Below are 22973 nucleotides of genomic sequence, written 5' to 3' on the forward strand. Positions count from 1 at the left end.
TTCCCAAACATGTGTTAGGACTGAGCTAGGAGTTTAATGCTGGTTCCACCACTGCTTCAATGCCTCTGTGATTCATTTCAATGTCATGCCTCAGTTTCCCTGTTATTAAGAGGTGCACATGCATGCATACAGACACTCTAAATCACTCAACATGTTTCCCATGCAGCTTTTCTGACTAGTTACCTGCCATTCACGCAAGGATCTTAAATGTAAAGAGCTAAGAGAAGTGCTCAATATTAGTTTCCAGAACATATGCAGGATCTGGTGCTGGATACTACTAGATGTTGCTCCTCTGAAAACATCAGATGAACAATCTATCAAAAAGCCAGCGCTGACCTCCTTTATCCCCTGCCCCTCTTCTTCCTCCTTTGCCTAAGGAATGAATCTTAATGTCAGTGTAAACTTACTGTGTATATATATATGGTGTCTGAAATTACCTCGGGCTGAATTCAGTGACTCAGATAAACTCTTCCATCCTGCCTTCCCCTTGCTTTCCAAGTAAAATTTGGGAAGCAGTAGCCTACATTTGTTATCCGAGGTTATTATTTACTGTTGCAGTAGACATCTACCCGGACTAATCAGGACTGGGGCTCCATTACTGTAGATGGTAGACCCACCGAGTTAAAAAAAAAAAAAAAAGTCACTGCTTTAAAAAGTTGACAATCCATCCCACGACAGTATTCCACAAAGGCATGTACCAGAGAGCAGGAGGAGAGGGGAAGGCGAGGGAGCGGGATAATGTAATGGCATAAACCACCCGTGTGCACAGGTTGATGGGTCCAGTCCAAGTAAAGGCTGCTGGTTTTATGACTCTCGTATGATAACCCCCCCCTCGGATTTCTAATGCTTCTCCATTAACTCTCCCCGCTGCCAGCTGGAAAAGGTGACCTGGGGCTCTATGCACACGGCCGTACATGCCTACGTGCGTGAATATACAATCATCGCATTTTAAGTAATTTAGTGCTGTCGGTTTTGTCGCGGACAGTCTCTCCCTATCATCTGTACTTCTTTAAAAAAAAAAAGGGGGTGGAAGGGAGGCAAAAAGCATGCCCGCGTACGCGTGTTTGTGCAGACAGACGGTACACTTGCGTCTTTAAACTCTGTGGGAGTTTGGGCCCCTTCCTTATACATAAGCCACCGTCCCTCCTGCGGTGTCTTCTCCTTAATTACGTTCACGTTAATTTAGGCGCTTGGGACCGGCTCACCCTCTCCCCCGAGCCAGCAAGCCTCCACAAACATCCTGAAAAGCAACCTGATCAGATGTTCCTCCTCTAGGCAGTTACAGGGATTTTTCTCTCCCAAGCGGTTTGGAGCGGGCGAGCGAGAGCGCTTGGGTTTTCCAGCCTGCTCCTCCCACCAGAGACAACCTCCCGCTGCCTCTCTCCGCCGAGCACCACTGCACACACGGCTCCGCCGCGGCGTGCGGGACCGCGGGCAGACCGCGCCGCTCCCGCTCCCGCCGCCGCCGCCGGGGGAAGCGCCTCGGGCCGCCGCCGCCGCCGCCGCCGCTGCCACCGCTGCCGCTCCGTCCATGGGCCGGGGCCGCTAGGCAGCCCCCGGCGGGCCATGAGCGGGCTGCGGCGCCTCCGCGGGGGCTGCCGGCCGCCGCAGTGAGCGCGGGGCCGCGCCGTCCCTCCGCGCCGCTCCGCGCCGCGCATGCTGCTGGGGCGCGTCCCGCGGCGGGGCAGCCCCGCGCCGCCCCTCCGCAGCAGCAGGAGCAGCACCAGCAGCAGCAGCAGCACCAGCAGCAGCAGCAGCAGCAGCACCAGCAGCAGCGGCAGCCGCCGCCGCCGCCGCGCCGCGATGCCGGCGGCGGGGCGCGGGCAGCCCGCCTCCTGGCTCCTGGTGCTGGGCGCCGCCGCCCCCGCCCTCTGGTTGCGCTGCGTCCTCGCCGACTTCACGGTGGACAACGAGGTGCACTCCAGCTTCATCCACCGGCGGCTGCGCGGCCCCGAGCGCCGCGAGATGCAGCGGGAGATCCTCTCCATCCTCGGCCTGCCGCACCGCCCGCGGCCCCACCTCCACGGCAAGCACAACTCGGCCCCCATGTTCATGCTGGACCTCTACAATGCCATGTCCGTGGAGGAGGGGGCGGCGGGGGCCGCCGCCGAGGAGGGCGAGGGCTTCTCCTACCCCTACAAGCCCATCTTCAGCACCCAGGGGCCGCCCCTGGCCAGCCTGCAGGACAGCAACTTCCTCACCGAGGCAGACATGGTCATGAGCTTCGTCAACTTGGGTGAGTGCCTGCCCTCGCCGAGGCCCCGGGATGACCGGGCGAGGGAACCGTGCCGGGGTGGCGGAGGTTGGGGGGAGGGGGGGAGGCCGGAGCGGGGCCCCGGCCACCGACGGGAGGGCCGGGGGCTCGGTGGTGCAGGTGGCCCCGGCGGGGACCTCCGTCCGCGGCGGGTCGGATGGGCGGCAGCCCGCTGGGGCGAGGAAGGGCAGGTAGCGGCCCTCGGGAAGGCGGCCGCTCTGCGAGGCGGTGGTTAAATGGCAGCAACGTGGAGAAGGGCTCCCGCTTCCCGTCACGGCGTTTGGACAGCCACGAGCTCTCGCCACGCTCCACCCCGCGCGCCGACACGCTAAGTTCTTTGTCGTCTTCTCCCTTTGATAGTCGCTTGCCGCGCTTCGGAAATTGGATTTGCAGGTAGGAGCCGGACAGGACGATTAGCAAGGTCCGTTCCGCATCCCGCACCGCCAAGGAAGACGCGAAACCGGGGCAGGACCGCGGGTCCCGGCACGGCTCCTGGCAGCGGGCTGGCGCTCGTGCGGGATGCGGAGCCACCAGGGCTGCCTAGAGGGATAGTTCCCTGCGGCATCCCAGCGCCGCGCTCCCTCGGCCAAAGGGGCCGAGCTGCTCGCACATGTTTTCCTAATGGCTTGAGAGGGATTCCACAGTAAAGCCTTATTTACTCCCGCAGCTTTTTCTGTTGACCCCGGTTCATGCAGCTAACTCGCCTCTTTTCACAAGCACATGTGGATGGGTTTATGCAAATGATAGAAAGTTGGCATGCTTTGTATGCGGCTCGCTAGGCCTCTCTAATTGGATGCCACGGCCCAGTCTGATTTCTATTTGCTTGCTGTAGATTGCACACCCGTGTGGACTGACTTGGCCGGATTTGAGTAAAATGTTGTCGGGATGAGCATTCTATTTTAAATATATAATTATAGACCTGGTTCACTCTATCCATTTTTAGACCTCGTCATGTGCAGCTCGGAAACCACCACACGTACAGATTGGGTGCCTGCAAGTTCGAGACAGAATCTGAATGGTATTTCCAAAACAAGATCAACTCAAACTTTGTCCCAAACAAAGGGACGCTCAAAGAGCAAGAGGAGCCCACCTCTGGCACGTAACCCGCTAGGGATTTACAGACACCCCCATCGCCAATAAATCCATTAACACCTTTACGGATGTCACTGTTCTGGACACTTCCACTGTCTGGAACTTCAGAGGCAACAAAGATTAAATCACCACCTAAATCACCACCTCTCTAATCCCAGCGCGTTAACTAACTGAAAAAGATCAGTAGCTGTGAAGGCTCTGTGACACACGTTAATAATTATTAGACACGGTAGCCATCCCGGCACGATTCTTGCGTGATAGGGAGACATGGGACGCTGTGGGAGATCTCTAGTTTGCATGAGCTGCACCTCCTTATTAACTACCATAAGCTTCACAGCGGGAAGCTCTGAATTACATCTGGCCTGGGGGCTGCGCTCTTTCAGAGCACTGGTGCTTTCCATTTGGAATTACAGTGTTTGTCTAATTGCTGCTAGATGCTTAAGCCGATCAGCAATGATACGTTTAAAATCAAATATTTGAGCAGCCAGAAAAACCAATGGCGGTCAAATACTTGACTTTAGAGATAAGAGTGATCTTGCTAACATTGTTCTCTGTGGTTCTTGGGTCATACACCATGTACAACCACAGCGCAGGGAGAGTCCCGAACAGAAGACAAAGGATGTTGAAATAACCATAGCGAAATTCACACTTCTGTTTCCGTTTCGGTAGAGAGGCGAGAACCTTTATGAAACATGCAAGTACCTAATGGAAGGGAGTTGAGCTCTGGGGAAGCAGCTCTGCTCCTCGGGTGTAGTTATTTACTGCATAACTTTCAGCAGTGAAACTGCGGCGCTCCCGCCCTGTGCTTCCTACGTAAGGAAAAGTCACCTTTGCGGCCCATGGCAGTTTTACATGAAAAGAATTAATATCCCTGGTAATCAGGTCCCTGATTATTTTGAATACAAAGGAGTGGCATGGATCCATAAACTGTGAAATAAAAATTACGTTTTGGATATGTCTGTTTCTATGTGAGAACTTTTTATAGAGCAGGTTTTACCTGTATGAACTGTACATAATCAATAATTGACATCGCGATGTGATGTGATGACTACAGTGAATGTATTCATTCATTTCAACCTGCTGGGTTCTGTAGTAGGCTTAGAAATCCGAAAGTGTTCTTTGTGCAAAATACTAATTACCATTTTATTTAATTGCTGTCAGGATGGTCAGCGAGTAGTAAGAGCGCAGGCAAAATCCAATAGGTTTTAAGAAGGACAGGTGGAATTATTACCAGCAAGGCACATTTCGGAGGTTTATCTGTACTGTTTTGTTCCCTTGTCAACAGTGCATGCCAGGACGAGTTTAAAAAGGACATAGATCTATAATAGCTTTCTTCATCACTGTGCACACCTTTCATCCCATTATAGTCATTGGTCTTTCATCTTTATAGGACAAAGACAGGCTTGTTTATGGACGTTTTAATGAATTAGACCAGCCACTCGCTCCCGTATATAGTCAAGTACAACACCTGCTTTGATATGAAGGTGAAATTAGAAGATCTATTGTAGAACTGATGTTTTTTTGGAGACTTTCTACAATGATCCCTTTTAAAGCAGAGCTGAATTGCTAAATGCAGACTGTAGTAAACTGTGTCCTAGTTTTGTAAGAGATACTCTGTGAGCATTGCGTTTCACAGGTAGGCTTTTATTACTATACTAGAGCCATCACAATGTGGAAGTGTCACAGCATAATAAAGTTTCACCTTAGAATGGAGGAAGTAAAAGTGAGTAACGAAATAATACTTTTAAATTTCAAGAAGTAAAACATGTTATTCCAGGCTTCCAAATGCTAATCTACAAAACCACTTTTTTGCTTTATTCAAAAAATTACGTTGCTAGATTTACTGGGCTACATAGTAAAAAAACCCAACAACAAAACTCCCACACATTGATTTCTATGGAGATACTGTGTATATTTATTCTAGAGAATTTATACTGGGTATTGGTAGGGAGGAACCAGAATACAGGTGCTCCATTTCAGAGTTATGTTGCAGGGAGCTTTGTACTAAGCATGTAATGTTACTGTAAAATCTTGACAATTAATTAGATTTAGATTTATAACCAGTTAATTCACAGGCTACATTTTGTCTTAGCTTACACCTGTGCTAAGATGGATGGGGAATGGATTTGTGTCAAGAATGAAGTTACATGTAAATTAAAAGAGAATTTAGCCACAGTGGTCTGACTAAGTTAGTCAGTTAATTACTGGCTAATTTTATAAAATTTATTACTGTAATTTCAGTATTTGGAATTTCATTTCAGATCCTGTCCAAGTACAGTTTACAAACTGATCCATTTTAGGAACTGAAAAAATGCAAAGCATTTTTTGCACAAGTTTAATTTCAAGTTTATAAACAGCAACTAAGGAGTAAACATCCTCTAGATTACTTAGACCCTCTCTTCTAAAAATAATTGAGTTGTCCTTAGGTGGGTAATCTTGCCTTGGTAAACAGACTTGCTTAGAATATTTTTCAAAAAAGTCGGCACAAGTGATATGCAACTTGTTAATTTGTCTCGTGGTTGATTATAAAATGAACAACATTGTTTAATCCTGGCAAAAAGGGGGGGGGGGGGGGGTGGAATTAGTCATTCTTGGAAGGAGCACATGAAAGTGGCTTTTGTTAATGTAAATCAAGAAGCTGAAGAGCCCCCAAGTTTCCTTTTATTTCATACCATCTGGCTATCCTTTTTGTTGACAAGTGTTTGGCATAGAGAACCATCTCTTTGCCCTTTAATAACAGGCTTTAACACTGTAGGGTATTAGAAAAAGATTCTATAACAGTTAAAAAATTTCCTTCGGGGAATACTTTATAAAGTGAGCACGGGCTGCAGGCATTTGCAGCTGTAACCTGGCTTGTGTTAAAATTTGGAAGGGGCTGCCTTGCATTCCAGCTCACTACAGGCCTTCATTGGTGTACAGCCAAAGGTTAATATAGATGTCACACAGTTTTTCTTTGGAGAGCCTCAGATATAAGAGTACGCGTACAGCTGTGTTTTTAGTAACCCTTTCATAATCACTTCTTTTAAACCTCATTTTCCTGCTTATATAAATCAAAGATTTTCAAGGATATTTGACCTGGATTTGAACTTATTTGATCTTCACATATTTCTCACTTGAAACAAAGCAGATTAAATGCTAGCCCTGGATGCCTGGTCATGATCACATGGTTTGTCCATACATTAGGCCAAGCCCTCAGCTTTTTTTTTTTTTTTTTTTCTCCTCCACCTAGCGCTGCTATAAGCTCTCAAGCCTGAACAGGTACATCCTGTAATTGTTTTGGACAGTATGGATATATGCAACACTTGGTGGTATAAGATTAGCTAAGGTAGAAAGCTTGCAGCCTACTAAAGGTAGGAAGTACAGTGACCGTGCAGCAAGTCACCGGCCGGTATTCATTGAACGTACAGACCTGCTCTAGAGAAAAATCAATTCATTTTCTAATTTTCAGGTGCAAACGGGCAGAGCAGAACAGGAACTATTTACCTCCACCATAGGGGTGCGGTGGTAGCAGAGAATGGAGCAGCCGAGGACAGATGTCCTCATGTGGGGCAAAAACACCTGGAAATTGTCCCCAGCCGCTCACACGCTTCTGCGGCGGATTTATCCCAGAAGCAGGGTCTTTCCTCCACTCCCACACAGGCTGTCCTGGGGAGGTGAAGTCCCCTCCGGGAACTGTAGTAAAAGCCAAAACCCAGCGGCATGTAAAGTGCTTTGAAGGAGCCAAGCCTTGATGGCCAGATCTTGTGATGCTTGTAAGAGGAGTTAGGCACAAGTGAAGCGTACAGGACCTGCTCCCACCCGAGCTCTGCTTGCCGTCGGTTTTGCTTGGGTGCGTGTGTGTGTGTGCGCATCCCCCCGTTGCTCCTTTTGCAAAGGAGTTTTAATGGCCTCTGGGCAGGCAGCATGAAACCAGGCATTACGTTTTCGGCTGTAAATAAGCTTGAAACAGATTTTCGGGGGGCGGGGGAGAGATGTGCGAGAGAAGGTTACACAAGTGGTTGGAAACATTAATTAAAAAAAAGATTATAACTATTAAAGCCTAGTCAGGGCTGTTGACAGGCTCCTTTTAAATAGGACACTGCAATGTTTTAGTTTAATACATTCTGGCAGTGTCACCGGGGTTAAGGCTAATACTGGGATGTGTGGATCCTGTCATGTTATTGTCAGGAGGAATGCAGGGATTAGGTTTAAAAGTGGCGGTGGGTGAGCGGTGCAGCTGTGTACACTTATTATAAAAGATTTAAGTCCCACTGGTAAAATCAATATATTAAATTGCAAGAGCCTCTGTTTTTAATTAGTTTAAATCAAATATACTGTTAGTGCCATTACGGCTTCTATCCTTGGACCAAGTGAGGAAATGCTAATATTTATACGGAAACTGTTAATTTGTGGTTAAAATGATAACACATTTAGTTTTACGCATCTAAATTGTTCTAACTCAGTGAATACCAGCGAGAAGTCGCAAGGATGGATGACATTATCTGAGCAAGAACACAAGTAAGAAAATTTTGATAGCATGCCCCATAAAGAGACTACCTGTTGATACACAGCATTAAGACACCACGGCATTTTAAGCCCTTTCTGGTGGTACGGTCCTCCTCTCTGGGGCCTGCATCAAAATATTCATGTGAATTAACTATAAATATATTATATATATAAAAATAAAATATGCTATTATATGTATAAATTTTTTCTCTAAAGGGAAGGAACTTCTAAAGAAATGAGCGAGCTGTTTAAATTAGTTTCAGGATGAAGATTTTCATTCTACAACTGTTTGAAGTAAATGGGACTAATCACATGGATAAAGTTCTGCACACACATGTGTTTGGAAAATGGAAACCCAAGAGAAAGTTCTTGGCTAGGTCTTCATTGGTGTAAATTGTCAAATTTCTACTGAAGCTGGCCCTGTGGTCTCATTTATACAACTGTACGTCCAGATTAATTCCCATAAACTCCCTCTTGATTTGCACTATCACAGTTGAGAACAGAATTGGGCCAAAGAAATGCCCCTGTGTTGAAATAATGAGCATGCAGTAGTTTCTGCTAGAGCTTCAAACAGTTTTCTCTCCTAGTCTTGAAATTGTTTTTGAGGGAGGTTTACTTTACTGCAAATAATCAAAACATGAACTAGCTCCTATTAGTCACTGCCTATCATTATTAGCCCAATCCATGTTGTTGAACTACAGCTGAATTCCCATCTTTGCAACAAACAGCATTTAACAAATAATGTTTGACAAAAATGTGAAACTGATATTTCTTAATAGAGGACATATTTCATATGGAGAAACTTCAGTGATGAAAGATTCCTGGTATCAAAATATCTGAATCACAGTACAAATAAACAGTGTGTTGTAAAGACTGCGGGGCCAAATTCCGTGCTGGAGTAATTCCACTGAAGTCAGTGGAGTTGTGCCAGGAGATGAACTGCCATCTAGATTTTTTTGGTGTACACGTGAAAAAAACAGAAGCATTTAAGATTTTGTCGGTAAACATCTTTGCTAAGAAATACGTTGCAGGTAGCAAAGCTTGAATCGATTCAAATTCAAATACCTCTTTCAGAAATCCTTATTTTGTTGATGAAGAGTACAAAGTTCACCAAGAGCCCCTTTATTTGGGTATACGTTGTACAATTCCATTATTTATACATAAATTTATCTGATCCGTTACAACAGGTAACGTAAGAGGATCTTGGGTGTGAGCTCATATGTGCAAGCCCCACGATACTGTGCCATGCACACTCTTTTAAACAGTTGTGTTGACTACATCTTGAAGTCAGTGAAAATCCTTTAGTGATCCAGATTGAGTGGATTGAATTAATGGCAACTTTGAGACTACAAGTTTTAGTGTAATTGCTTTATTGTTTTGGAACCAAGATGCTTACAATCCAGTTCCTGTGCAAACATGTTTAACGTGTGTTAATGTGTTTCAAAACCAGACCCTCTCCGCAAAATTCTGCTTTTCATTAATTGACATCAGTAGCATGGTACAGTATTTCAAAGCGCTGGCCAAATATAAACTGTGTTTCTAATTTCCTTACTTTCCTGTGTTTGGAATGCCAATGTTAATTTGTTCCCATGGAAGAGTGAGAGCTGCCAACCACAGTTTTATATAAATGGCTTTACAGTGCAGGGCTGCCAACATTAAACGATACTTAGGAATTTTCATGACATTTTGTATTTAATGCTTGTGTGTGTATGTGTGAGAGAAATAGAGAGAGATATATGGGATGTTGAACAGCACAGCCACTGATGATCAAGGCAGATGTTGGAAGAAATTTATCCTTTGAGTAGCTGTTACTTAATGTTTCTTCTCATTTAAGACTTTTTAATAATCTATCAGATATTACACAGCATATGCCTTCTGCCTAGAAGAAACTATTTTGCAGTGAATTTTGTTGCTAACTATCCAAACAGTTCTGTGGTTCCCCCCACCTCCCACAATTTTAGTTATTTATTAATAGATGAGCAGGACTTTTGTTTGTGTTGCTATTCTGATCATTATGAACTAGATTTTAAGAATGTGATATTACTCAGCATGAGAAAATGTGAAAGGAGAAAAGCTGCCACAACTCAGGAATAGGGGGATTAACCGATTTTCATTAAAACTGCCAACAGATAATTTTTCTTTAAAAGAATAGGTAGCTAGATAAAATCATTTGCTTTCTTAAAGAAATTCAAGCATAAACATAGTTTCTTTAGTGGTATGTACTGTCTTTGTACATAAAACAAATATGAAGTTCCCTTTAAACAGATTTATTTTAAAGTGATGGTGAAAACAAGGTCTGTTTATGTATTACTCCTTTTATTCCTGGAGGACATTCAGAATACAAATTGTTCGTGTTTTAGTAGATTCCTCTTAATGAGTGCTATGGTTTATCTCTCAATTTTCCCATTTTATTGGAACAGGTGCAACGTCTACCATCTGTGCCAGCCCTGCGCTATACCAACAAACAAAGTGTTGTTTTGGTTCACTGGATTTAAAAGTCTCCTGAGAGTAAAGAAATGAAAGAGGAAGAATTTAGAAAGTGCCTAGTGAAGGAAAGGCACTTCAAGTAATGTGCTTTGTCACTCAAGTCTTCCTGTAAATTACCTTAAACTATTTCTAAACAGTTTGAAAAATTTTATCCATAGAGTATTAAGTTTCTGTTGCATCTCAGAGGTCCCGTGCTATTCTTTATCATCTTTATCCTACTGCAGTAGATTCCAAGTTAGACTTTTTTGTTGTCAGGTTGAATTAAATTTTACAGGAGTAAGAATTCCTTTTTCCTTGCCTTAAAGTAGAAGACTTGTAAATTTTCAGTTTTTCACTGTTTCTGATTCCAACTCATTTAAAAGATACTGCAAATAGCCATCCAAGTTTAAACAAGATTATGTTGTAATTAGACAGACAAACTCATAATTATTTAAGGGCTAAACCAACAACAACCCTTTCAGGTTCATTTTGACAGTGTTTATCCAGTGTATCTGGAAAGGCTTACAATTAAAGTGCCTGAAGGGTGGGGATGAGATTTTTCAGCATGCAGTCAGTGCTATCGGGTCCACCTGGCCTGGGAAACTATGCAGGCTTTGTAGTAGAGAAAATCCTTTAACTTAGATCTTCATGGCAAGCTCTTAAAAGCTACCTTCCTTTAAAAAAAAAAAAAAAGAAAAAAAGAAGGGAGGGGGAGAGGGAAGGCACTGCTTCCCTCTAAATAATAATTAAAACGAGCAAGTGCCTTCTTAGGCTCTTCAGGATGAGGGAACACTATCAGGCTGATCGGGCCGATAATCTTGCAGCGCATCCCTTTTTAGAGTTTTGCCTGTTGTGCGCAACTGCCTTTCAAATGAGCAAAAAGTTTCCTCTCGTTAGGCTGCAACCTCCCAACGCGCGATGCTGATCCGAATTACACTTCCACGCGAACCCACTGATGTCACCGGGCAATATCCTCAGCTGGAGCAACCTGGCCCAAGGCCAGCCCAGCAGTGAAGTCACCACAGTTGACACCATCTGAGGAGCTGGCACAGTGTCTGTACCAAGTTTGGGGGGGGCTGTAAATCAGGTCGAGCTTTGACTGTTCCTGGAGCCGCCGGGCCAAATCCTGCCTTCGCTGGCACCGGTGGGAGTGCCTCGGTCCGCTGATTTTACCAATTGTTCTTCCCACAGCACAGTGGCAGTAAAACTTTTTAAGAGAGACCAGAAGAACCCTGGGAGAACTACTAAAAAATGCTCATAAAATAATACAGCATCAGTAGTTGGGAGTTATAATTCTGATGGAGAGACAGGTTTCTTGCTGAGCAAGGATTAGGAACAGGGCTGGTAGTATTTCACTGCTTGTGTACCTGAAACGCCCATTGATTTTCATGAGTCCTTCAGCACCCCAAGGGAAAGCAAGTTCAGCTTTATCATTGAAATGGAAGATTAAAAATTTCTGTAATTTAGAAACTCTGAATTCTGGTGCTTACAATTTAGTAGTGTTCAGATACTTTTGTATCGATATTTTAACAGCAATTTATTTACATCAGCCAAGTATCTATAATGCCACAAATGGTAATCATTCACCACTAACAGGAATCAATTCCTAATTGTATCTGTTCTACCCACATGCCCGATGCTGCTCCTCCCTTGGTTCTCAAGGTTAAAAATTAATTGCTTCTATCACTAAAAGTATTCTGACCATTTTAATCTTGCTACTTTTGTTTATTACTGTGAAGTAATTATAATCCCACAGGGACTTTTTAGATGTTAATAAAGAGTACTGCACATCACTTTTGCTGAAGCTTGTGTGGCACTATAGACATCATGCTGAGTTTAAGTTCCCCTTTCTGACCATATCCTTAAAACATCCAGCATTTGTTTAAGAGAAAGGAGGGGATTTTTTTTTTCTTTTTAACAAAAAGAAATAGAAAGAGAAAAAAAAAGAAGTAACTTTAGCCTCACAATCTGCTAGCTACATAAAGCAGTAAATGTTCAGTTGAGACAGGGAAAAACCAGAACTGCTGGAGATTGGTTGTTTCCTTTTGGAGGAAACAATAAATGTGCCCACTTGTATTTTAACAACATTACTACTGGGCCCCCTAATTACACAAATATACTTGTAATAAAGTGCAGAAGAGAAGAGCTGAAAAAGAATCATTCAGCACAGATCTTTCTCTTCAGCTCGAAAAGAAGGGTTTGAGTAACCACTCTTTTAAATCTTGGCCCAAATCAGAAGATGAAGATATTTCAGCACTATGTGATGAATCATTTGTCTCCCGAGACAGGTGAAAAGGAGAAGCAAATCAGACATGTGGTCTAAAACTTCTCTCATTGGTGTGAACAGAACTTTCACCTCTGAATACAATAGTTCCTGCAACTCAGTGGCATGCATTATAATCAAATTACAAGAATATTAGACTCCATATCCACAGAAATTTCTGACCGTTACGCTACATTAAAACCTGACACAGGGAATACAGAAATACATAAAAGAATCCAGAATGATGCAGAAAAACGTTCAAGCAAATGCCAAATGTTTTTTTAGAAAACAGTAACTGTCATTTTGCTCATTAGTCCACAACTGTGAGATGAGGACTGTTGCACTGAAAAATCTCAGTCAGTGTGTCTAATATGCTGAGAGTCTTTCCTCCCCACATTGGCAGCTGTAGCCCAACAAGAGAGTAGCGACTGGTAGGCAGAGACCGAGCTGGAGAAGGATGATCTGTGTTCCAGCTCCTTGAGCGACACTTTTGTAAACGCCATACTCCCATTTCTGTGCTATTTTTAACAGTTGCACGCAACAGGACGTGAACTGCGTTCCCTTCATTCATACCAAACCGATGTGAGGACGCGAGGGTGTATTACAACAGCTGATCTTTTACCCCAGAACTGCAATTGCAAAATTGTGTTTGAAGACACACAAACCCAAAACAAAACAGAAAATGCTGTTGTTAGGGGCTGACTCAGGAGGCCTGGATGGCCCAACCCTAGTGAGAGGCTCAGTGTCAGGAATCCAGCCCTGCGATCCGCAGTGTGGTATGCAGGGCTAGGTGCTGCTGATGTCACCGATGGGCTTATCTTCTACCAAAAAAAAAAAATAAATTCCTCTTGTATAATAGGGATCGTGGGTGGGAATTAAACTGAAAATAAATCTTCTCCTAACCTTCAGATGCTGTTATGCCTGGGGCGTTAGCCACCAACGTTTCAAGTGTAAACGGGACAGACACATCCTCGCACTCTACACATGCACATATATATATATATATATGTATATAAAAGTTTCCTGAGGACATTTCTGAAATAATAGTTTAAACTTGCCATCACTCTAAGACACTAGCATTTTACATCTACCAGTGGAAATATATGTGGATGTCATCGACTTCCAGATCTTTAATATTCATAGATCTCAGGCCCACATACCAAGTTATTACAGGAATAAACAGTCCCCTGCCTGTTTCTCAATAAAAAAATAAATGTGTTGCACAGCAAACATTCCTAGAAAGCAAAAAGATTGTACCCAGAAGCTACGAGTCCCGTCACAGGCAAAAGGACAGCGAGTGGAAGTGCAGCGGTTGGCAGCGAGGATCATTCTCGGGCAATGAGCATCTCTCCCGTTCCCGCATCTCAAACCCCAGAGGCTGTGCTCAGTGCCCCACCTGATCTCAACTATCTTGGCAGCACAGAGGAAACACGATGATCTCAAAGAAAAATGTGGAATAGGTCACAAAGTCCTACTATCTTGAGGAAGGGCACTGCTGAGTATCTTTTTAAGCAGTAATTGAAGTCTCTAATCATTATTTTCCAAAATGTTTCCTCCCACCCCTCCAAACACTGTATTTCTATCTAATAATCCTGGTTTATAAACTGTGTTAATATCCCTGGACCTCCCACGAACAGAACACCTGAAAAATATGCAATAGATGTAACAGCATGGCTGCAAGAGGAGCTCTGCTCTTGCAGGGATTTCCCCTCCAGGGCAGACGGACCTTTCCCCTGAATAGTTTGTTGCCCCCTAATCTCCCAGCACTTGCCTGACCGAGAAAGGCACAGATGTTTGTTATTGCATAGACAAGCTCAAAAGGTCCAGCCGATTGCAGTCTTACTGCACAGCTTGGAGTGTATACATTCCAAGTTGAAATTTTGCTGATTACAATCGAAGGCTGAGATTCTTATCTGATGGCCGCATGTCTGATATCGACTGGTTATTTTGTAATATCCCACAAAATACTTTCTCAACAAAACCAGAATCTGGGATTTCAGCTGAGAAATCCAGCAAGTCATATGGTCTCCAACCTGGAAAACTGGTTTTTGAATTATTTTCCTTTTATCACAGTAAACCACAAAAAAGGCTTGATTCCCTGTGCCTGTGACTCCTGCTGTGTTCCTCCCAGAGAGCCTGTGCAGGTGTAGACCCACACTCTGGAATATCTGGGGAATGCTGGTATTGTTGTGGCAATACAATATTAAAGGACGATTAATTAGATATATGTTATTTATTTGGGCAGCTGTTCAGTAGATGAAAGGAAGTCTAATGCAAATGAAATGAGTAAGTCTTAAGAGGCCAATGTGCAGTCACTTCTCCACTCATGTCCCTTAGCGCGGCCAGGACAGAAACGGGCACATTCCTTTGACAAAAATGAGGCATCTGAAGATTCCATCAGCTGAACTTTCTCTTTCAAGTGTTGCCAGTAGATGCACAATATATACATGTGCTTTTAAAAGACTTTTATTTTGAACTCAAGATGTGAATCTATGGTATTAAGGAAAGCAGAACAATCCTTTATTTAGCTGCACCTGCACCTTAATGCCTAATGAGTTTAGTCTGATGGAATCCAGACCTCAGGAAGGATTATAAATTCTCATTTGATTTCATTTACTTCTAAAATACCTTAAACCAGCTGTACCAGTCCAGAATCCAGTCCTTCTTTCTATATCAGTTTTGCAAATGTTGTTGAATCTTTTGCTGTATTAAGTGACTTTATGCTATATAGTAATATACCAATAGTAATAAGGAACAGAAGGCAACTTGAAAAATCATGTAGTGGAAGATAATTAGCAGCATATAAGCTTGAAAAGCATCAGTTTATGAGCACAACTTTCATAAAGTTCTTCATGCTCTGGAAGTAAGATTTGGAAAAAATTGAAACTAAGTTGGTAGGCAATATCCTCTCTCACTGGCCCAGTGTAAGGCAGAGGAGTCTGACCTTGCAATTGTGGATGAACATGCTCTCCAGGGCATTAGTGGTACGTTTAGCCATTTCTGTCTGTTTTTTATAAACACATCAGAGACGCTTGGGCAGTGACTTTCCCAAGATTACTGACTCAGGCTCTTTATTATGAACAGTATCTAATTTATTGAATACATTTGAAGCTGCCTTAGTTTGCCCCAGTGTAGTAACTGGAATGCAAGAGCACAAGTTGATGCTGCCGCATCTCTGCATCATGAAATCCTTGCATCAAAGAGTTACTATAACATGATTTGTTTTTTCTCTGCATGTCCTCTGCACATGCCTTCTTGCAGATTAGGGTGCCTGCGCTGCAGGCTCATAGCTTCCTGCAGAGATGCTTAGTCCTTCCCTTGGACAGACTTCGGGGTGTGAGCAGACACCCTCAGAAGAGCAGGGAAGCTTGCAGTGCTGCTGCCCTCACCCTCCGAGGATGAGCACCCTTCCAGACTACCAGTCACGAGTGGGCTGTCTTCCTTTACCTGAGGTTAGGTTAGAGCTGCCTAAAACCACTATGGGTAAACTTTCTTGCCTTCCCCCGATCTGAAGTTTGGTCCAAGCTGAAGAAGAACTGTTTCACACTTGGAAGCTTTCGAGAATGACCTGGATCTTTTTATTCTAAAATTTGCATTTCATCCCAAATAGCCCATTTTAGGTTTCCCTGTAGTAGTCTCTCTCGCTGCCTCTTACCTTCCCTGGCTGAATACACGTTATTTCTGACCAGATCTGTTCAGCCACTTGTCTCTCCTTCCTTGGGCCTGGGGATGTGTTTCCATTTGCTCAGCGCCGTGTGTACTAGCAGACAGGGCAGACTGCTGGTTTTTGCATCAGTGATCTTTTGAGAGGCCTCCAGCCTCAGAGCAGGTTGCAGGAAGCTCCTTGGGCCCCATTTGTCTGCTGGTTGGACTGGGGGATTATTTTTCTCAATGAACCATATTGTAACTAACTTTTCTCCCTCTGTGCTCTGCAAACTCCTCCCCGTTAAGACACCCATCACCCTGCTTTCTCCTCTAGACCCATATTACCCTTTTCAGTGCTGCGGCTCTCACCTCGGTCTCCACCGTCCTGACCCTCATCCATGATTCCTCCCCCTCCTCCCCGGGCTGCCACTATCTCCTTGACCCTTGGATGCACTGGCAAAACGCGTGACTTGGAGTTCACACCTAACGCTGGCACAGCTTCCCCGGCAAGTTGGCCTCACCAGATACAACTCACTGATTTCACAGCACCAGGAAAGCAGCCTCGCTGTCCCCTGAATTACAAAAAGAGAGAGCGAGCCGTGTAATGTAGCAGTCATCTCTGTTCAAAGAGGGAAAAGAAAAATGTATTCCTGCATCTTCACATACCTCCCACAGCTGCATGCAGAGGCTTTAGGGGATGTATTAGAGAGCAGCACGCCTCTGCTCTTAGGCTGTGTTATTCCACGCTATACATTACGGTGCAGACAGAGAAAAGAAAGCAGGAGTAATGATGACCTTCTGCCTGTCATTCTGCTCACTGCTCAGTTTGACTACAGGGACATTTCTAGACGAGGGTGTAGAGAAGAGCTAAGATTGCCTTTGGTGGGCAGGAAGCTTTGCAGCTGCCTTAGCCTGCCCTGGGCAGCCCACGGTCCCTGCAGCGAGCTGCAGGAGTCCTTGGCTCGGAGCTGCTCTCCAGGTGCATCCCCATCTTTCACATACCCAGAGACGCAACAGCCCGAATCTGTTGGTGGTGCACTCTGTCGAGGGTAAATACCAGCCTCAGTTAACCTGCTCCCGGTGACAGCATGAGAGCTGGAGACATTTCGTGATGGCCACAACGCTGGCCAGTTGGGAGGACATAGAAGGAGCCCCATTTTGCAGCATCACCACAGTCCCCGGCTTGCCTCTGTCTCTCCGGAAAAATGCCATCCCCGAGGTGCTGGGAAAGGGAGAGCTGCCGGGGGCAAATCCCCAGGTCAGCACTGTCCTGGGTCCCCCCTTCCCAGTGAAGCGGGGAAGAGAAACAAGGTTTGAGAGGCAGATGAGGGAGGCCCTGCAGGAGATTTCCTTATACTGGATTCCTGGAAGATGAAGGTAGAAATAGAGGGAGTCTGTCTAAAGAAAGAACTTCATGAACTCCCATTTATTTCTTTCCCCTGTCATCCCCCCGTTTCTCCATTCCCTCACACACCCCAAATCCCGCAGCGATCCTAAGTGCGTTACAGCAGCTGCAGATGGATGGCAGCGCTATGTGCTGCCGTGTTTCACGTGCTAAGGCTGTGAATAAGGTATTCTGAAGAAACACGACTCTTCCCTGCTTATTTAACTTTGCTTTCCCCAGATACACACACAGACACTGCAAACTCAGCATCAGGATTCGCACCATGATCAGTCTGTTTACTATTAGGAGAGTTTCGCGTTCACAGAGCAGTCCCACGTGTAAATTTTTCACAATACCTTTCATCTAGTCTGGCTCTGATTTCAGCAGAGAAACCACAGCGTAAATGGGTACCAATCAGGGCACACGCGGAAAAGAAAATGGATTATCTGTGCATAACCTGCCCAGATAGTTAATGGATGTTCTTTAAGGGGAAATAGTTTTACCATCCAGCATTGCCTTAAAGTGCCTGCAGAGAAATTCCAGCAGGGGAATGTCTCCAAACGCAGAAGGCAGCATGTGCGCTTCTCTCTGTCCTTTCCCTCCCAGTTACTATGTTTTCCCTTTGCCGTCTACTGTCCTAAGGAATTTTAACTTAAAAGTCGCCTGGGTGACACATGGGGTGAGAGGATGTGGTGACTCGCAGCATCCTCTCATCCCCAAACCGCGTTCCTTGGCAGCGTGGCTCCCAGGGAAGCAGGTGGCTCCGCGTCGCGCTCCGAAGCCCTGCCCGAAGCGGGTACGGCACTAACCCTAACCCTGGAAGAACATCGGAAAGGGCCCAGGCGTTTTGTTAGAGAAATACCAATTTCGGTCCTGAGCAGTCCTTGCTAGCTGAAGTTTAACTTGGTCAGGAAGAACTTGCTGCTGCTTCGGAGATAATTAAACCCATCTTCCTTCAACCCGCTGTTTGTACACGCACAATGATACCATTGTTCAGAGTCATGCAACACATATGCTGACATTAAAGTGTTTAATCTTGTACTACAGTATTCCATTATTTTTTGGACATCTGTACATGATAGAAAGGGTACGTATTAAGGGATTTGTTGACAAAGAAATGGCTAATGCTGATACATGTGTGGACTGAAAGGATCTTTCCAAGTTGTGTTGAGCAGTAGGGAGAGCGCTCCTTCCCAGGCCCGAAGCCTGGCACAGATGTGATATGCACTGTTGCTATTACCACTGTTCAATTTATAACAAGGAGTCAGTGTTTAGAAGAATTTTGGAAGCTCCCTGCTGGGTTTGTGGCTAGGTGGTCTTGCTGGCAACACCACCTTCATGCTGAAAGCTGAAAAAATGAACTGATGGCTAAAGGAAGAATATTAACTCCAGAGGGCTTCCCCCCCCCTCCCCCTTTCGAAGCAAAAATGCTTACCCTAGATCACTTTGCAGAGTGAGCACTAAAGAATTTCGACCCCCTCCGTTTCTAACCTCTGGGGTTGGGAATCGAGATTTATGGAGCCTGGTTTTCATCTCGTTTGAAATTAATGCATTAGTCCTGCTTTCCACCCGTGGACGGGGCAGGACTTTGCCCTGCCACACACTGAATTTACCATCCAAGAAATAGCTTATCACCTTAACCTCCCTTTACCGGGCTGTGAAATGGGTACATGAGCACTGAGCGTCTGGGTGCAGGTTCCCTTCTGCTGTGCGCTGCCTTGGCTCAGAGCAGCCCCTTCTGCAAAGGGCAGACAGGGGCAAGACCATCAGGCCAGGGCTTTGGCAGATGAGCCCAGACCCCTCCCCAGATGCCTGGGGGTCCTGGGCCTGTGGCTGAAGGACAGACTGTGTTTTTAGAAGTGGCAGGATGATGACAGTTCCTGGTGATGTGATGCATTAATGAGTTATAGAAAAACCCCCGACTATTTTTCTAGTAAGCTTATCTCATAGACCAAAATCAAGGGTGCATTTGTTTTCCTTAGGCTTTTCCAAAAACCTGCAGTAGCTTTTAGATGAGTTTGAGAGCTGCAACTATCCAATGTAAAAAAGACCTCCAAATACTCTTTTTATCACTCTTAAAAAAAAAATAAATCCCATCACACAACCCAGGATATTTGCTCTACTCCATTTATAGGACTCCCAATTTATATTCTTTAACTATTTCTTCAAATATTTCTTTAACTGCTGTGTTAGCTGCCTAATGTCAGCATGTAAATCTTGTAGCCGAGAGGATGAAGCAAATGAAAACCAATCACAGAACTTTGCATTCCCAGATTCTTACCACTATAAATTTACTGCCACTGCTCCTGTAACTCTTGCTGTCAAGCACAATGAGGAGGGAAACATGTGCCTTAGCAGACTGTGGCCTGGCATGACATTATTGCAATCTTTATTATACTCCCCCTTTTCCTCAGAAAAACATAAGGACTGACCTTGCACTTCTTGCTCAATCGGGAATCCCGCTGAGCCCAGTAGGCTGTTTCAGCTGCAGAGACCACTGGATCCTTCCCCTAATTGGTTTCGTCCTTCTTGAACCTCACTAACATAAGGAGAAAAGGCCTATATTTCATAAGTGACATGGGTTTATCCACCAATTTAGAGACAAAGAAGTGCAATTTATAGAGGGAACATTTAATGCCAGTTAATTAGAATCCCATCAAGAGGTCTCGAATTTGGCATCCCGAAGATTTACAGCGCAGTTTCACAACCGCTGCGAGCCCAGAGTCCAAGGGGTGGCCCTGCCGTCCCCCCCGACGCGCGGGGAGGTCCCCGGTCCTCCTCCTGCCACCGCTGCTCTTGGGGCACCGCGGCGAGCTGGGCGAGGACGGGGTCCACCTGAAAACTCATCTGGGGAAGGGAAAATTGTCTTCCAGTTGAATCCATTCCCCAAGGGAGGCAGCAGGGTGAAGCGGTAGATAGGAGTCGGACCTTCCCTTCGGAAGCGGTAACGTACGTAGGCTGAAAACGCTCGTGGACCCCAGGCAGAGCTGGTGGTCCCAGGGCAGCTGGTTTCTAGGAATGTCGTGCTCTACGCTGAAATGATCCAAGAGAGTTTGTGAAGTTTTGGCTTCTATTTCAAGGGGTTGTGATAGAGGGAATTAAAGGTAAATTTTCTTGGAAAATCCAAAGAAGATTTTGCACTGCTGGATGAAAACAGTGTAACTCAAAGCATAGGTTTTTGCCCTTTCATGAAAACACTAAGGCTAAAATCAATCCGCTGGCTCACGGGACAAGCCAGCCAGCCCTCAGCCATCTCTGAAGAAATAGCACTCATTTTCTGTAGCTCTGCAGCTATCAGAGGGAAAGCAGGTGAAGATTTTCCTACCCGCTAAACTCACCTACACAACTTCTTCAGTCCCTGGGGCCAGGCAGACACAGGTAGACTCTGAAAACCTGTTAGACCTTGATGCCAGAGTGTGGCAGATTTCTTTTGGCATCCAAATCTCTGAGGGCTTTCTTAGGCAACTGCTGATGGCTGAGAGGCTGAGGTGAGGGGGTGTTGTCTTTTGGAATCTATTTTCCTTCGACTTATCTTTCAGTCTCAGGAATTCAGGACCTTTAATCTATTTGAGATTAAAGTCCTTTACAAATCCCTTCTGGCCTTTTTTGGGAGTAAAGAAGTTACAGACACCCTACTGCACATTCCTTTTGGTGCTTTTTTTCATTGTAAATGAGAAACAAGTAGCACTCTAATTGTTGTGAGTGCTACAACAAATTAGACAACTACTCTTAAAGTGCCTTATAAAAACAATTAACATATTATCAGGTGAAAGTGTTAATAGGAAAACTTAAGTTTTTACTTGTTTAAATATTCAAAATATATTCCAAGTGCATCACCCAAATGTGCCAGGGAGGACAAGGTACGGAATTACCGAAGCTTTTCCAGTTTGGCAGCCTGAGCACAGAATCTATTCATCTAGTGTTTGCTTGTGAAAAAGAGATTTTTTATGTCTTCAGAAAACAAGAGCATAAGAATACTTAGGTAGGTAGATTAGCAAGAGTAAGGCTTCCCATGAAATCCATTGAAATTAGTGGAAATATTTCTATTGACTTCCCTGGGGTTTGGATTAGCTCTTTAATGCTCCAGTATTAATTATTTTTTAACACAGTCATTCTTGGAAAGTTATTGCTGTGATTCACTGGTTCTTTGCTTGGCACATGGAGTTACTGATTGACATTGTGCTACTGCACTTGGTACTAAGGTTAAAACAGTATGGTTTCTTTGGTATGTGTAGAGAGAAATAATAACTACTGCAAGCTATGCCTCAACATAATCTTTGCTGTCATGTGACATGCCTTGCCCACCATCAGTCCATATTTACAAAACCAGTGGTCCAACCAATGTTTACAGAATTAGCTCAGGCCAGCTTTTCACTTACCCGTAGGAATTTACAAAGTAGCTGAAAATAGTTGGGACTCTTATTTCTAGTCTCAATGTATTTTGTTGTGAAAACAACCAAATGTGGGATCAGTTCAAGTTTCCCAGCTTTATGCTGATGTGTCATTTGCTTTAGAAGTTTGGGTACCCTGGGGTGTTAAACCAGGATCACAAGACTTTCTGTCCAACGTTACTTTTTTGGTACTGGTTTCAACTGTTATTGCTACGAGTTCTAGCTGTAACTACACTTTTTCATCCCTGCATCTTAATGTTTTCAAGTTTTGTAGCTGAAAAGAGTACACTTTAGGACATGTCACAAGTACCAGGGATTTGTTGACATTTTATCTCCAACTTTCCCATATTTTTGCATCTGATACCTGGCTACTTCACACCTGAGCACATGTATCTATCATGTTTTCTTTTAACCATCCCTGCTGTTGCACAACTATGCTGTCCTGCCTCCTCTTGCATCACCATAATGCCACAACAGAGTCGGTTTTGAGAGACAAAAGACTTCAGAGAGATCAAAGCCCTATCTGTATCAGATAGATGAGCGCAGTCTGTGCAGCATTCAGATTGCAGACAGATAGTCAAGGCCAGGCTTTCAAAGATGCTGAGTTTACTTGCATATTTGCAACAGAGGTGTGGCAAATTTACTGATAACCACTAACCTAAGTACTTGTTTTGTTTGGATCACCTTAATAGTCCTGCACACTTTTTGGTGTCTTGCTTATTTTCTCATGAATCTGTTGTCTGCCTCCACCCTACAGCTCTCAAGTCCCATCGTCTTGACCTTTCCTTTCCCAAAGGACTCTGCAAAGGGAGTGCCTGGTGATCCCCACCTACTGTAGCTATGATTTACTGCCACACTCACCATGCCCAAGAGTTATTTTGCACCAGCAGATTTTGAGCCATGTGTTAAACTAGGTCATAATTTCTCTACAGTGGTCATGCCTCCAAAATGGGAGACCGCTTCTAGAAATGAGAAGAGAGGTGCATTTACACA

General features: G+C 44.6%; 1 protein-coding gene across 1 annotated transcript in view; it reads left to right on the top strand.

The window, feature by feature from the left end:
* Positions 1-1227: 1227 nt before the first annotated feature.
* The window catches only part of BMP7 (bone morphogenetic protein 7), a 48341-nt gene continuing 26595 nt past the window's right edge, over positions 1228-22973 (top strand). The window contains exon 1 of the mRNA XM_069804583.1: positions 1228-2236. Within this exon, the coding sequence (XP_069660684.1) occupies positions 1657-2236 (580 nt within the window). The 5' untranslated portion in view covers positions 1228-1656. The remainder of the gene's footprint in view (positions 2237-22973) is intronic.

This window comes from Haliaeetus albicilla, chromosome 2, assembly GCF_947461875.1.
Source record: "Haliaeetus albicilla chromosome 2, bHalAlb1.1, whole genome shotgun sequence".
Lineage (NCBI taxonomy): Eukaryota > Metazoa > Chordata > Aves > Accipitriformes > Accipitridae > Haliaeetus > Haliaeetus albicilla.